The 16,466-nt window shown below is 42.3% G+C and overlaps 1 protein-coding gene across 1 annotated transcript in view; it reads left to right on the top strand.

The window, feature by feature from the left end:
• Positions 1-16,466, top strand: part of LOC137412487 (TNFAIP3-interacting protein 1) — a 67,284-nt gene that overhangs the window by 13,890 nt on the left and 36,928 nt on the right. The window contains exons 2-11 of the mRNA XM_078776659.1: positions 107-235; positions 1,003-1,092; positions 1,390-1,536; positions 1,792-1,877; positions 2,304-2,576; positions 2,869-2,966; positions 4,301-4,427; positions 5,009-5,101; positions 9,463-9,528; positions 14,462-14,593. Of these exons, the coding sequence (XP_078632785.1) occupies positions 130-235; positions 1,003-1,092; positions 1,390-1,536; positions 1,792-1,877; positions 2,304-2,576; positions 2,869-2,966; positions 4,301-4,427; positions 5,009-5,101; positions 9,463-9,528; positions 14,462-14,593 (1,218 nt within the window). The 5' untranslated portion in view covers positions 107-129. The remainder of the gene's footprint in view (positions 1-106; positions 236-1,002; positions 1,093-1,389; positions 1,537-1,791; positions 1,878-2,303; positions 2,577-2,868; positions 2,967-4,300; positions 4,428-5,008; positions 5,102-9,462; positions 9,529-14,461; positions 14,594-16,466) is intronic.

Here is a 16,466-nt window from a genome sequence, read left to right as displayed (position 1 = left end):
CAAAAGGGGATTTGTAGGAAAAGAGGGTTTTTTCAGGAAGAAGCTTGCTCATCGTTATACGGAAGCGTCAGATTGTGAGAGCAGTTTGTCGGTGCTGTCGTGCTAGGGGCCATTACATCGCTTGGGAAAATGGCTTCCGCTGTTTTACTCGAGTCGTGTGGTGGAGACTTCGGGACGGGGAGAGCTCCAGACACGACATCTGCTTGTGACCCGGCCCAAGATGGCGAAATTACAGGTGTGTGCAGTGTTTGCCTTCCTGTCCGAGTACGTGGGCTTGGCCGCTCGATTGTTCGTCCAGAATTGCTCGGTGAGCTGCGCTCTTCCCGGTGAGGTGGATATTTTGGGCGAGTGGAGCTCCGATCTGATTTCCCCAAAGAACGTTGTTTCCCTTCGAGCAGAAGTGGGTACAAAGGGTCCAAGCCGTGAAACGTAGGGGATATCGCCCCTTTTCGGTGTTCTTCACCAGCTTTTTGTTTCTCCTTATTGACTTGACGGTCGCTCCTCCCACGTTGTGGTTGCCCATGGTCATGGCGGTGTCCAAGTCATCCACCAGCGCTGGCAAGTCATGGGTGTGCTCTTTGTTTTAGCTTCCCATTAACAAGCTGCTGGTGCAGGTGGTCCTCCGGTCGATGTTGTGAAACGTTTAATGCTTTGTTTATATCAACATTACTTTGTGTGTGTGAGTCCCCGTGTGTGTGTGTGTGTGTGTGTGTGTGTGTGTGTGTGTGTGTGTGTGTGTGTGTGTGTGTGTGTGTGTGTGTGTGTGTGTGTGTGTGTGTGTGTGTGTGTCGTCGTGTGTGTCGTGTGTCGTCGTCGTGTCGTCGTCGTGTGTGTGTGTGTGTGTGTGTGTGTGTGTGTGTGTGTGTGTGTGTGTGTGTGTGTGTGTGTGTGTGTGTCAGTGTCCATGCCAATCCTCTGCATTGTGAGGTGTTCAATCCTGATTGTTGTAGTTTTGTAATTTTTTCCTGTGTTGTTTTATTTGTATTATTTATTAACTACTAGATTTGCCATGGCCTCACGTATTGCGTTACGAAAAGCTGCTGAGTGAAAACAAAGATCTCAAACAAAAGCTGACATGTTGCACCAACTTGGGTAAGCAATTTATTTACCTAAAACATGTCTACCTTTTATGATGAATGAAATATGAAGATATGATGTTTGTTTTTTAAATGAAATGAGATTGAGTTTCAAAAAAAGAAATTTTGGAATGTTGGACATTCAGGAGAACAATTCCAGCACCTTCCTCGACCCCTTATTGAAAAAGCCTTTTAGAAACCCCCATGTACTCATTTGCTTTTGATTCATAGAATCCAAATTTAAGTTATACGAGTTGTTGAAGTCGTGGCCTTCAGAGCTTGTCTTCAAGGCATCATTCTTTCTTTTTTTAAGGAACCTTTCTTGGTGAATCGCAAGTGGAAGTGTTGAAACTGCAGAAGTTAGTGGATAACCTCAAGCAGGAAAATTCTCTTCTAAAGAAACCTCCTCGTGACGAACCCCCCCAGCAGAATCGAGAGTCTGTTTGTTCCACGACCAACGGTTAGTGTTGAAACACCAGTCTCTGCTTCATAAACGTTCCTGCGACTCGTCGCCCGTTTAACCACGTGCTTCCTGTTTCATTGCTGGGAAGGAGGGAAAGCCCCAAACCAAATGAGATTGTTTCGGATGTTGAATCATTGTACTCATTTGTTTAAAGTTTACTTGCTAAAAATTCCCCTGGGGATTGTCATCTTTTTGTCATTTGCTCTGATGTATGTGATGAGTAATAATTACACACCACCCCTACATGGCCAGACTCATTTGTTTTCGAGAGCAATAAGTTAGAAGAGCAACTGGAGCCTTGCGCGTTTGAAAAGAAGACTTCTGTACCTCAAAGTATGGTGTGTGTTGCCTTTTTCATTTATTGGTTCTTCTTGTATTCTATTTTCATAACACTTGGATATTTGGTTTCCGCGTGGATGTCGGCCCGAGTCACTGGCACGCTGTGATTTTTTTAATGTTACTTTTCTTTGGGGTGTACCATTTGCTGATTAAAAAAAAAGCAATTCTGAAGTGGCACTTGCCCATTAAATTTGTGAATGACCAGGGAACCATTGGGCCAGTCACTGCCACCCCGAGTTTCCCAAGCCGATGGCCTTGCCAGCACGTATCGTCTTTGTGGATGTGGTTCGGTGAATTGAGATTTAATTCCCTTGCCTTGGTTTGTAGACGGTACCTTACCGTTTGATAGCTTGACCCCTCCCCCCAAACAGTTCCTCATGCCGACCATTTACTTCCCCATTTCTGGTGACCTCAAACCCTGACAGGTAGTGCAGCAGTTGTTTGACGACATATCCATGGACGGTGGGAACCTAATGCAGCAGATGCAGCGTGTTGAGGATTCCCTGAGCCACTGTGCTACACAGTTTAAAAAATCATCTCCCAATGCAGCTGGTGCCACAGTCACAACGGGATCCACAGAGGGAAGCCAAGGACGAGTTCAGCATGACATCGTTACTCGATTCGGGATCTTGGCTATGGAATTCCATCGTCTTGCAAGCAGCGTGCACAAGAGTGAAGAGCGAACTGCCGGCTTGCAGGTCAGTCCAAGCATGAAGCTTTTCTGGCCTTCCTCTATATGAGTCGGTTAAACTACTGTTTTGAGTGAAATTGCCATCGGTTCAATGCAGCACAATTTACAACCTCCCGTGCAAGCAATGATCCTTCACTGGGATTGTACCGCTCCATTTGATTGAGATGTGAATCACTTAAGGGGTAGGCTTCATTTGAGCATTGATGGAGCAGTTGCGAACAAATAACGATGATTCCTGTGAATGCGTCTTGATTTCCAACCAACCTTTTGTTTTTCTCCATGTCTGTGGTGTCGTACAGACCCTTTGTGAGCGCTTGGTGAAAGAAAATGGAGAGCTGAGAGAGAGGCTTGAGAAAGGGATGGTCCCACAAGTTTGTGGAAAAGCACCACAGTCAAGGTGAGTTGGTTGTGGAGGGATTTGGGTAGATACATGTGAAATGAACAAAATATTTGAGCTTTATCAGTTGAATATAATGCCTGTAATTAGGATAGTGTGAGGTTGTTGCATTATCCTACGAGTTCCTTCCGGTACAGTTTCCTGTTTATTTATATATATATATATATGTATATATATGTATATATATATATATATATATATATATATATATATATATTGTTTGTTTGTTTGTTTGTTTGTTTGTTTTTAGGGAGTTCAAACTGAATTTTAAATATTTTTTAACGTTGTTGTCTATTACATGGTTGTATTATTTGCGCTCGTCGTATTATTATGCCAAGTCGTATTATTTGAATGTGGATTTTTGTTCACTCCTAATCTAAACGATGCGGCCCTAATTGATGTAACTGCAGGTCATATATCCCACATGCTAACTTGCCTATTCTTTTATTGTTCCGTGTCCTGTGTGCAACCCGTCAGCATGTTTTGCACATTTTTCTTCAAAAGGAACGGGTTTTTTTATTTATCGAGAATCTTTCTGGCCGATTGTCCAGTTAGACGAGGTGTTGCTGATAAATTCTTTTGTTTCGAGGGTCACAAGTAACCAAAATCCCTTTTTCCTCTGACGTTCTTGTCTATTGATGAGCAACCAAAGCTAATCAGATCCAACTCTCAAACAATTCCAAGGGCCTCAATATCTTCCTTTACCACAATTGCAAGTAAAAAAAAAACTCGAATGGTACTCAGTAGAGTGCTTACCTCCTTCAAGCTGAACAGTTTACACTTTGTATCCCACTGATAGGCCGAATCTGGATCTGGTCATAACTCGTCCACAACTTTTTGAAGTGCAGTTTTTGGTCCCATCTCTCAATGGTGAAGAATCACTTAAAATTATCGCGTCCGGAATGGAATCTTCACCACAATCTAATCGGATTCTTCTTTGTCACACAACCCAACCTGTTCACCAAATTTCGTCCGAATCTGTCCATAACTTTTTGAGGCATCCTGTTCACAGACAAACAGACAGGGGCAAAAATATAACCTCCGTTCACCTTTGGTGGTGGAGGTAATGATAATATTTTACGAATTTTAAAACTCTATATTACATTATCTAAAAGTAAATAATGGAATGATGAATTGAACATGTCACTACGAAAGAAAAAAAACATTTCAAGTCACATACTACCTCCTCACTGTGGCTTGTGATTTCTGGATGACCAGAAACAGTATAATGCATAAAATGTGATGTGGGCTGCAAGCCGCCCGTGGTATGAGGGTCATCCACCACCATTGTTGTTGGTTTATGTTTTTCGTTTGTTGTTTTTGGTGTGCCACAGCAGGCAATCAGAAGACAGCAGACAAGGTTGGCATGGTTACACAGACAGAAACGAGGATGATGTTGATCGTGCAGACTTTATGTTCAACAACCGGGCAGAAATGAAGGGTGCCGTTGGATTTGTAAAGGTGTGCAACTCATCAGCCGGATTGTTGCACTGCGAGATGATGAATGACCAAAGCCTGAGAATTATATTTTGTTTGTAAACTGCGTTTCTTTAAAAGTTTTAGACTTTCTCATGTTATTTTTTGAAACTTAATTTCTTCACAAAAGTGCTGCTGTGATTCCCCCTTCCCCTACCCTGTTTGTTTTTTGTTTCCCCACATAGTTTTTCCTTGTTGAACCATTGATCCACTCTTTGCTCAGTAATATTAGAAGAGTTGGAAAACGCCCATGGTGTTTTATTTGTTTCACCTTTGATCTCATAAAAGGGTGTTCTTCTTTGAGTAATTTCCACGATTACAAATTACTTTTTAAGAAGCTAAGCCATGAATCATTTTATCCAATAATTCACAAATTGTCATTGGCATTGGCAGAGTGATAACATGAAGTGGAAGTATGGGGGGTGGAGGGAGAGGGGTGTTGGGGATTATACTGCCGGCAGTCCTTGTGTGTTTGTGGCCAAGCCCTGTTATGTGAATATAATTGTTGTTTGCAGTCCCTCGTTGGAAGTGGAGTCTCTTGGTTTGATTGATTTCTTTGTTTCCAGGTAATGGACAAACAGATGCAAAAGGGGCACACAGAAGAATCCTTGAAGTTACTTTGTCAGAAAGTTAAAACTTTGGAAAAGCAGCGGAAAGAGGTATGGATTACTTAGGCCTTAGGGGATCGCATTCCTCAAAATTGCAGTCTTCCCATTCTTTTTTTACCTGCACCATATAGTTTTTAATTTTTTATAAAATGGGAAGAAGATTGAGGAAATGGAATAGTGACCTTTGGCAAAAAGAGTTCCTTCTTAAAAATGTGTACAATCTATAGTATTTTATGGATGAAAAAATTATAATAAAAAAACAAATTGATTTCATATATGTTATGAAGATAGTTGCTGTTTTGCATTACCTGTAACACCTCTGGAAACCTATTTCCTGTCTCCAATCACAGGGCATCTTCAATGCCCTTGCTTATGAAAATGATATGTATTGCACTCTGCTTCAACATTCAATTTCTCTTTTGATTAATGATTACACCTTCTTGTGCGTTCGCCGAAAGGAAAGTTTGGCAAACTTATTTTCATGAACTGCCAGCCAGGCCTATTCGACTGTAGCTGATTTGGGCAGGAATTTGGAATTGTTCAATGTACAACCAATAACTCTCATGGTCTTCATGAAGGATACCGTGGAATGTTTACCTCCACCAACAAATGTTTTAGACGGGACGTCCGTTCAATGTCCATCCTTGGGACGGCACACTCAACGATGCCTCACCCTGCTTGCGAAGTACCAGGATGTCAATTTATAGCTGGGTCAAGATTCAAACTCAGGCTAGATGGCTCAGAGGTGAGAGATCTGCAATGATTATTATAAGTATTGATATGGGACAGAAACATTAAAGGGTATGGTGCTTGATAATTCACAAGCATTTGCGTTGTAAATTGTTTGATGGCACTTTGCATGCAAACAGCTAGCCTGTATTGATACTGTGGCCTAACATTTAGAAAGCTCCTGCCCACTTGTCTCTTTTAAATTCCCAAACATAAATGCTTTTTTATACGGTACCTTCAGAAGTATTCACACCCCTTGACGCTTTCACATTTTGTTGTGTTACAGCCTGAATTTAAAATGAGATTTTTGTCATTGATCTACACATATCTACACATACCCCTCTCTTTGCGGGTCCCATGACAATCTTCACCATTTTACCCTATTTTCTGCATCTCCCCTTGTTAACCCCCTTGCCCGCATTTCTTCTTCCACCACCTTTAGCCAGGTCTTTCTCGGTCTTTCTCGGTCTTTCTCGGTCTTCCCCATCCTCTACTTCCTTCTACATTCATTTCCATCACTCTTCTCAACCAGTCACTTTCATCTTTCCTCAACACATGACCAAACCATCTCAACCTGTTTCTCTTCACAGCATCAATCACAGGCTCTATTCCCATCATCTTTCGCAATTCATCATTTGTCTTCCTCTCTCTCACCTGGTGTTGAAACCTGGTGTTGGCTTAGCGGTTAGGGTGCCGGCTTGGGATCCTAGGATCCTGGGTTCGAATCCCGGTCGATTGCTGAATTAACACCAGGGGGGTTGACTCAGCCTGTCATCCTTCCGAGGTCGGCAAATTGAGTACCAGCTTGCTGGGATGAATGATCCCGGTGTGTACCCCGAGTTAGAATAGGTACACTGTATCCCTGCACGTCGTAAGAGATGACTGAGGGTTGGCGTCAGGAAGGGCATCCGGCCATAAAAACATTGCCTCAAAAAGGGAACCATGATTGTCATGGGGCCCGCAAGGCTAACCCCCACTCTAGTGGGGAAAATGTCCTTAAAACGATCATTCATTCATTCATTCTCTCAACGATACTCAGCACATCCACCGAACCATTCGCATTTCAACCCTTTCCAGCCTTCTTTGCTGGGTTGTATTATACAACGTCAATATATATTTGTGGTTTAGACTCGAGAGCAAGATTTATTGACATGCCTTTGGTCTGACATTAATTTGGTTCTGATATTCTCAGAACTGACGGACTGTTCTGACTCTTTCCAAAGAGTGATGGAAATGAATGTAGAAGGAAGTAGAGGACGGGGAAGACTGAGAAAGACTTGGCTAAAGATGGTCGAAGAAGAAATGCGGGCAAGGGGGTTAACAAGGGGAGATGCAGAAAATAGGGCAAAATGGAGAACATTGTCATGGGAACCGCAAGGCTAACCCCCGCTCTTGCAGGGAAGATGGACTTAAAATGCCTGTTGTTGTTGTATGTTGTATATTCTCAATTTCATTCTCAATTTCATTCAATTTCAATTTCATTTTCATTCTGCCATCATTTTGATCAAGACACTGGGGGAAACGTGTTTGGAGGTGGTAAGGAAGCGAGGAGTGGGTGGAGGTGATGACATCATGTTATGTACTACTCCATTAACTTGTGATACTGGAGAGCAGAGGAAAAGAACGAACACATTGATCCTCTTGATTTTTTTTCAAGAAGTGTGTTCATATCTAATTTCATACAAATTCACAGAACAATATTGTGATAGGTTGGTCTGGAGGAAGTGCACTCGTCTTTGACCTGTCTAGTTTCAGTTCATTTCTCAACCTGACCATAAACTGCTACCCTGGTGCTCAAGCTCGGCAGACAGGACATAAAACCACGTGTCACGTAATCCGTGCAACAACGCTTTTCGAAAATGGTAGGCCATTAAATTTATATCCTGGCCAAATCATCCACTAATATGCAGGAGAATTCCACCAGAACAACAACCCCATCTGAGTAATGATGCTTCCAGTGCTGGCAGCTGAAAGTTTGAGCAGTGAAGGTTTTTATTTCTCCCCAAACCCTCTCACCCCTCCTCTCCTCCCACCCTTCATATAAACACAAAGGATGGCTGGGTACACCTGCTGGTTTCAAAGACTTTGTCTGAGTTATTTTTCCATAAACAACTGTCTTGTGATTTGACGAATGTGAGCTGTTCAGAAAGTTCTACAAACTACATGCTATCGACCAATAATGCCAAAAAAGGATAGTGAGGTATATAACGCTCTTTCTGACCACTGGCACTCACTCACTCACTCATAAAATTACAGTACCTTATGTGTGTGTGAGAAAGCTGAAATTTTGCGTACTGATGCAACTCAAAGCCAATATTCCAGGAAAATCACAAAACCATCAGAAAATTTCCATAAACAAAACTAGAGTGAAGTTGATGGCTCACCATCACAAATTCCCATGCTTCCCTACTTTGAATTTTGAGGTAAAAAAAAATCCCCTCCCCCCCCCCCCCCCCCCCCTCATTTTGACCCTTGTGATTCTAAATTCCTACTCCTCTGGGTTATGAATCGGGGATCAAATCCAAAAAAGGTACGTATTTCATGCGTCCCCCGATGTTTATTTAATATCCAAAGTTACATCAAAAACCTTTTAAAATGTGCCTGTAATTGCATTTTTTGAAGTATTTGACCTTTTGACCTTACTCCAGGAGGTGCACCATCGACTCCACTCCAGTTGTATATTTAAAAAAAAAAGTTTTTGCACGTCTCCGCCGATTGTATCTTATTCAGATAACTTTTTTGAAAGGCCTTTGTAATAATTTTCAGCCGTATGTGCCCAATCAAGTGGGAAAGATTTTCTCAGTTAGTTAGAACATCGGCAAAGGATGTAGAATGATGGGTTCTGGAACATTTATCAAATGAAGGTATTTTGGCATCTGTTTGATGTTGGGAATTGGAGGTTGAGTCTGGAATTTGGAAGTGTCGTACAGAAAGCTTCAGTGATGTTTTTGGCTTGATTGTCCTTCAATCCATTCTAATGAATGATAAGTGCAGCCTGAAAGTTATGCTGTCTTGATGATGACACAGAATGAAATTGATAAGAATTTGCTTGAGATATTGTATGATTCTCATCCTCAATACCTGAGTGAAAAGCTGGATCGTTTGTGTTGCACACGGACGATGGGTTTGTAATGGTCATTGCTCTCGTGCATTAATGAAGGATAGCACTGACCTTGTACAGAATCTGTTGTACAATGATAAATGAATGACCACCCATCACTTCTTCACTCGAAAAAGATATATTGTGCTTCTCTGGAAATTATCTTGACACGGCATATCTGGACGCCTATCGAGCTCGCCATGTCCACGATGGGAATGTTAACGTTGGCACACAAATCTGCGTGCACCTGGAAACAAAAATGAAAACCTGATGGGACTGGAGAAATGTACGTCAGAGACTTTATATATTTGGAATTAAATGTGTTCATGCACAAGCATCCCAATATGAATACGCAGTTTATTCTTTATTCATTCAAAAGGTTGATATCATATATTCATTAGCATGAGGTGGAGCTGCTATTCCTTCGAGATTATAGTTTTATGTAGTGGTCATCGTTGCATCGAAGCTAATTGTGCAATTTCTCCCTGCCCTGGTATTGTGATTGGGATTGCATTAATTGTGAAATTCCAGAGGAACACGTTCAAATGACAACTTTGTATTTTTGCTGGGTTTTTATTTCCAGCTGCTGGATGTAAACAAGCAGTGGGATGAACAGTTCCGGACAATGAAGATTAAATATGAGAGCAAGGTGAGTGGCTTGAGCTTCTTTCTTTTTATTTATTTCTTTGAAACCATTTGTAAAAATAGTCTTTCTACTAGGCCTGGGCGACGATGGAAAAACCTATATCATGATAATGGACCTCATTATCACAATTATCGCCATAATATAAATAATGTAATTAACACCTCGGCTTGAGAACCATGTAGCATACAATAACAATCCACATAGGGACAAGCTGAATAGCCATAGTTACGTGTGTTCGGTCATACTCTTTATTTCATAATTCTCTTTGCAATTTGCTTAAAGTCAGACCTCATGTTGCCTGGATGAAATCGCTTTGCTCCGTTTGTTGAGTGACTGGACGAGCATTTTGCAAAGCGGTCGATACGGAACGTCAGGGTTGGCAAGTGATAGCAAACTGCATGCTAACAGACCACACCAAGCAAGCTTCATGCCAACACAACATATCAGGCAAGCTTCATGCTAACAGTACACACCAAGCAAACTGCATGCTAACAGAACACACCAAGCAAGCTTCATGCCAACACAACATATCAGGCAAGCTTCATGCCAACAGAACACAACAAGCAAGCTTCATGCCAACACGACATATCAGGCAAGCTTCATGCTAACAGTACACACCAAGCAAGCTTCATGCTAACAGACCACACCAAGCAAACTGCATGCTAACAGAACACACCAAGCAAGCTTCATGCCAACACAACATATCAAGCATGCTTCATGCCAACAGAACACAACAAGCAAGCTTCATGCCAACGCAACATATCAGGCAAGCTTCATGCTAATATAACACACCAAGCAAGCTTCATGCTAACAGTACACACCAAGCAAGCTTCATGCTAACAGAACACACCAAGCAAACTTCATGCTAACAGAACACACCAAGCAAGCTTCATGCTAACAGAACACACCAAGCAAGCTTCATGCTAACAGAACACACCAAGCAAGCTTCATGCTAACAGAACACACCAAGCAAGCTTCATGCTAACAGAACACACCAAGCAAGCTTCATGCTAACAGAACACACCAAGCAAGCTTCATGCTAACAGAACACACCAAGCAAGCTTCATGCTAACAGAACACACCAAGCAAGCTTCATGCTAACAGAACACACCAAGCAAGCTGCTTGCTAATTGGGACATATTGTCCCTAATTGGGACATTGGGACATATTGGGACATTGGGACATATTGGGACATTGGGACATTTGTGAAGAAAGACATACATGATTATCTTCAGTCATTATTTAAAATAACAAATGCCTTTGATGTGGAACTCCACGAATAATAAATGCCAAGCAATCCCATGTCATGGCAAAAATGGGATAAACAAATAAATAAACAAGACGTCATGCAGAGCACTACACTTGAAAAATCCTCCCCTCACCCCCAAAAAAGTTGTCATGGATACATCAAATTGTCCATTTCGTCAAGATAAAAATTGACGATCTTGGATTGGAGGATCTTGTTTATCCCATCAAGAATTGGAGATCTAGCGAGATCCTGCCGGCGACGGCACAGTTTTTCGAAGCTGTACACGTTCTCCACATTTTCGAAGTTAAGTAATTGTTCACAATTGTATTTTTGTCGAAACTGTATTTATCTTTCGGTGTGTGTACCTTTTGTGTGTCCCAAGGAAGATTCTTGGTGTTAATCTTTCATACCTGTATAAAAAATCGTCGGTTATTTTGTGCCGCATTTTTTGTGGCCGAGTACCTTGTTTCCTACCTTGAGGCTTTGTTTTCTCTCAGCGGTCGATTGTGGTCCATTTACTTTCGTTCTCAGCTTTTCCCAGTCTTTTCACCCCATACTTCCTTGTTTAAAATCTTAACCGAAAAAAAACAACCAAAAAAAAAAAACATTTCCTTCTTTGTTCTTATTCGTTCGTTTGTTCTTCGACCACGTGTTTCACCCTCATTTCCCCAGATAGTTTTCACTGTTCAATTTAATAATGTTTAAACTTTCCTCTGAAGTGCTATATTCTGTCATATATTATAACACTTTTTTCTTCTTCTTCTTCTTCTTTAAAAGATTGCTTTTGACTTGTTCACCAAATCTATTCATTCCAAAAAGAAATTCCATCTCTTACAGTTCCTCTTTCCTAAATTCCCGAAACTCACCTGCACTCCACTCTCCTCCATTGTCCTTATATTAAACGTATCTCTGACTCGAAGGTCACAAGAAACTCATTTTGCAATAAATGTTCGTTTCCCATTAATCGTACAACACTTTCTAAAATCCAAACTCACCCCTCCCCTCCAAATCTTCCCCATCACCCATCCCTTTCAAATCTCCCCCCTTGCCCCTTCCCTCCTAAACTCCCCCCGGCTTCCTCCCCTCCTAGACTCCCCCTCACCCTTCTCCTCCTGAACTCTCCCCTCACCCCTCCCCTCCAAATCTCCCCCATCTCCCATCCCTTTCAAATCACCCCCCTCCCCCTTCCCTCCTAAACTCCCCCCTAACCCCGCCCCCTCATAAACTCCCCCCTTGCCCCTCCCCTTCAAATATCCCCACCCTCATTTTTTCTCCATTTCCCCCCTCTCCCTCCTCCTCAAAGCGTCCTCCCTGCTTCTTCCCCCTTCCAACTCTCACCTCCATCTCCCCCAACCTTCTTCCTCGCTCTTCCCCCCCCCCCCCCCCCCCTCAAATAACATCTCACTGTGCCTCACCCAATCACCATCAAACCTTTTGTCTGCCCCATCCTTCCCTTTCTCCAAGCTATTCTGAAATCTCTGACACACTTTCAACAGCTCTCCCTACCTCTTCTTCCTCTTCCACATCTTACCCTGTCGGCGAATGGCAGGCAGGCAGGCAGACAGACAAACAAACAAACAAGAAGATGTCGTGCAGAGCACAATACTTGCAAAATCCACCTCTACAATTTGGTGTGATGGATACATCAGGTTTCCCAGGTTTCCAAAAGGTTGCCACTGATCCATCAAATTGTCCATTTCATCAAGATTAAAATTTATGATCTTGATCAAAGCTCGGGTCAATGGGATTAAAAGTGACAATTTTTCAGATGAAAATTGGTGATTTTGGAAATTTGGCCTACAGTCGACCTTTGACCTTTTGACCTTCAATAGTTGGTTTCCCAAATCAGCGATTCCACTCTAATTGCTGTTTCATTTTCAATAGGATGAAAATTGACGGTTTTTCAGATGAAAATTAATGATTTTGGAAGTTTGACCTTGAATTGACCTATGACCTTTTGACCCCAAAATAGTTGGTTTCCCAATTTAGTGACTCAATATACAAATGCTGTTCAATTTTCAACCGTCAATCGGATGGAAAATGGTGTTTTTAGGTACTTGACCTCCAGATGACCTTTGACCTCAAAATCAATCGGCTTCTCAATTGTGACTACCAACAACAAAACCAAAACCAAATAGAAACACACAATAACACATACACAACAAAATACGCAGCGAAAATTTGACAAAGAAACGAACGGGAAAACATTCAAACGTTGATGCCATGGAGAGATCGAAGCAAGCCCCGTCGCTCGAGGGACCAGAAGCAGCAGCTATCGTGATAATTAATTTCCATTATCGTTATCACGATAGCAAATCTAAATCGCGATTATCGCCCAGTACTACTTTCTATCCATGTGTACTTCCTAAGTATCAGAGCGGTGAACATTTATTGGTACAGATTTTTCATCAGGAAAACGGGCATGTACGTGGTGGCAGGAAAATTATCACCACTCTGCAGTCTGACAGATCACCACTCAAAATGCTCAATGTATAATTGTATTAAAAAATATATTTTGCATCAGCAAGAGTTGATGGTAGAAAGATGAGATTCAAAGAGCTATTGCAAAACTTTAGGTGCATTAAAAGTGAGTGAATGAATGAATGATCGTTTTAAGGCCATTTTCCCCGCCAGAGCGTGGATTAGCCTTGCGGGCCCAATGACAATCATGGTTCCCTGTTTGAGGCAATGTTTTTACGGCCGGATGCCCTTCCTGACGCCAACCCTTGGTCGCCTCTTACGATGCGCAGGGATACGGTGTACCTATTCTAAGCCGGGGTACACACCGGGATCATTCATCCCAGCAAGCTGGTACTCAATTTGCCGACCTCGGAAGGATGACAGGCTGAGTCAACCCCCCTGGCGTTAATTTAGCGATCGACCGGGATTCGAACCCAGGATCCTAGGATCCCAAGCCGGCACCCTAACCGCTAAGAGCTATGGTAGGTGCAACTTTTTTTTTTACGGCGTAGCCCACAGGGCAAAGCTGTCTCGAACAGTGTTTGTCCGTCCTGTATGATTGTATGTATGTTTGTATGTCCCCTCAAACATATACCAATCAGAGCTGAGGATCTGGTCACATGACAAGGTGATGTAATTACGTCTGATGTCATTACGGCAGGATGTTAAAATGACCATCAAATATCGAAAGCATCGGCGTTACGGCTCTGCCAAGAAAACGGTACGTCTTACTGAAACGTAGTGTATCGTTTCAGTCGTATCGTTTTCGTAATAGAAATAATAATAATAATATAGTAAATATGACAATAACACTTTAATCCCAATGTCGTGAATACAAAGTAATGAAATTGAAGCGGTGTATGGTTCATGATTCGATGATGAACGGTGTACGGACTAACAACCGCGGAAGTAAGGAATTCGCCTCGGTTTCTTGATAACATGTTATTAACCAAACCCTTGTGAGGTATATAGATTACAGTAGATCTTCCCTCAGTTCTGTAAGTAAAACTTACCTGACGGATGTCTGGATTCCTCCAAATTTCTTTGTTTAATGTTATAAACAGCAATAGTGACTTTAAAAAAAGCTAATGATATGTTTGTGGTTTATAATATTTTACAAGCCCGGCTAGACTTTCGGTCTTGTTTTATTATTATTATTTGTATAACTCGGTGAATGAACAGGTAAGTGGGAGGTGTCTGGGATAAAATTCCTTATCTCATTGGTAGATCACAGAGCTGCGTGCCCGGTTAGAATCCACCAAGAGATGGGCATTGGAATCGAGTGGAAACCAGGAGCGCCGTGAGCGCGAGTTCGACAGAACTCTGCTCACAGCCAGAGATCGGATTGGGCGGGACGAGGTGATTTTTAAAATTTATTTATCTATTTTTGTTTATTGCTTTTTTTGGTTTGATCATTGCCCTCTTTAGTATTAGTATTATTATTATTATTATTATTATAATTATTATACTACATGTTACTGTTGCTGCTACATTGCTTTCTCGATGATGACCAGATCTTCAATCTTCGTGGAATTGTTCATTTCCCCCGAAAAAATGTGTAGATTTTGATTAAATTTAACACAAGCCAATTAAGGGTGAAGTATTATGAAAGAATATTTACCTCTGCCACCAAAGGTGGATGTAGGTTATGTTTTCACCCCTGTCTGTCCGTTTGTGAACAAAAAATGACTGAATGAATGATCGTTTTAAGGCCATTTTCCCCGCTAGAACGGGGGTTGGCCTTGCGGCCCCATGACAATCATGGTTCCCTGTTTGAGGCAATGATTTTATGGCCGGATACCCTTCCTGACGCCAACCCTTGGTCACGCTCTTACGATGCGCAGGGATACGGTGTACATATTCTGAATCCGGGTACACACCGTGATCATTCATCCCAGCAAGCTGGTACTCAATTTGCCGACCTCGGAAGGATGACAGGCTGAGTCAACCCCCCTGGCGTTAATTCAGCGATCGACCGGGATTCGAACCCAGGATCCTAGGATCCCAAGCCGGCACCCTAACCGCTAAGCCAACACCCCAACATTTATCACTACTTCAAATACATAAAATTAGAATCAGGTGCACCAGCTCAGGTGCAAATGATTAGAACATCGTTAGAGAGGATCTTGGAGGAACCTGTCTTAGTGTCTTATTTAAACCTCAGACATTTAGTTTGGTTTGCTCTTTGTTGTTGAAGTGTGCGGCATCACCATGCCTAGAGCAAAAGAGCTCTCTGAGGCCTTCAGAAAGAAGGTTATAGATGCCTACGAGTCTGAGAAGGAATTTAAAAAGATCTCCAAACAATTTGAAATCAATCATTCGACTGTCCGGAAGATCATTTACAAGTGGAGAAGATTCCAAACAACTGCCAACTTGTTCAGGCCAGGCTGCCCCAGCAAGTTCAGCCCGAGAGCAGACCGCAAGATGCTGAAAGAAGTCTCCAATAACCCCAGAATGTCATCACGGGACCTACAGGTAGCTCTTGCCACTGTTGATGTCAAAATGCACGAGTCTACCATTAGAAAGAGGCTGCACAAATTTGATCTACATGGGAGGTGTGCCAGGAGGAAACCTTTGCTGTCCAGAAAGAACATCAGGGCAAGACTAAAGTTTGCCAATGAACACCTAGGCAAAGACCAGCACTTCTGGAACAATGTGCTCTGGACAGATGAGTCAAAGGTAGAGCTATTTGGCCACAGTACCAGAAGACTTGTTTGGCGAAAACCAAAGACAGCATTTGACCACAAGAACCTGATACCAATTGTAAAGCATGGTGGTGGAAATATTATGGTTTGGGGCAGCTTTGCTGCATCAGGGCGGGCCTGGACAGCTCACCATCATATAATCCACTGTGAATTCCTCATTGTACCAGAGGGTGCTTGAGGATAATGTGAGGCCATCTGTCGGAAAGTTGAAGCTCAACCGAAGGTGGACCTTGCAACATGACAATGACCCTAAACATACCAGTAAATCCACCAAAGAATGGCTGAAAAGAAAGAAATGGAGGGTTCTGGAATGGCCAAGTCAAAGCCCGGATCTAAATCCCATCGAGATGTTGTGGGGGGATTTGAAAGGAGCTGTGCATGCAAGAAACCCCTCAAACATCGCACAGCTGAAAGAATTCTGCATGGAGGAATGGGCAAAAATTTCTCCCAGTCGATGTCTGAGACTGGTGGACAGTTATAAGAAACGCCTACTTGAGGTTGTTTCTGCCAAAGGGGGCAGGCAATAC

This window comes from Myxine glutinosa, chromosome 4 (assembly GCF_964187855.1).
Source record: "Myxine glutinosa chromosome 4, kmMyxGlut1.1, whole genome shotgun sequence".
In the NCBI taxonomy this organism is placed as follows: Eukaryota; Metazoa; Chordata; class Myxini; order Myxiniformes; family Myxinidae; genus Myxine; species Myxine glutinosa.
Note: the sequence above shows the minus strand (reverse complement) of the source record. Positions and strands in the feature narration are given on the sequence as shown.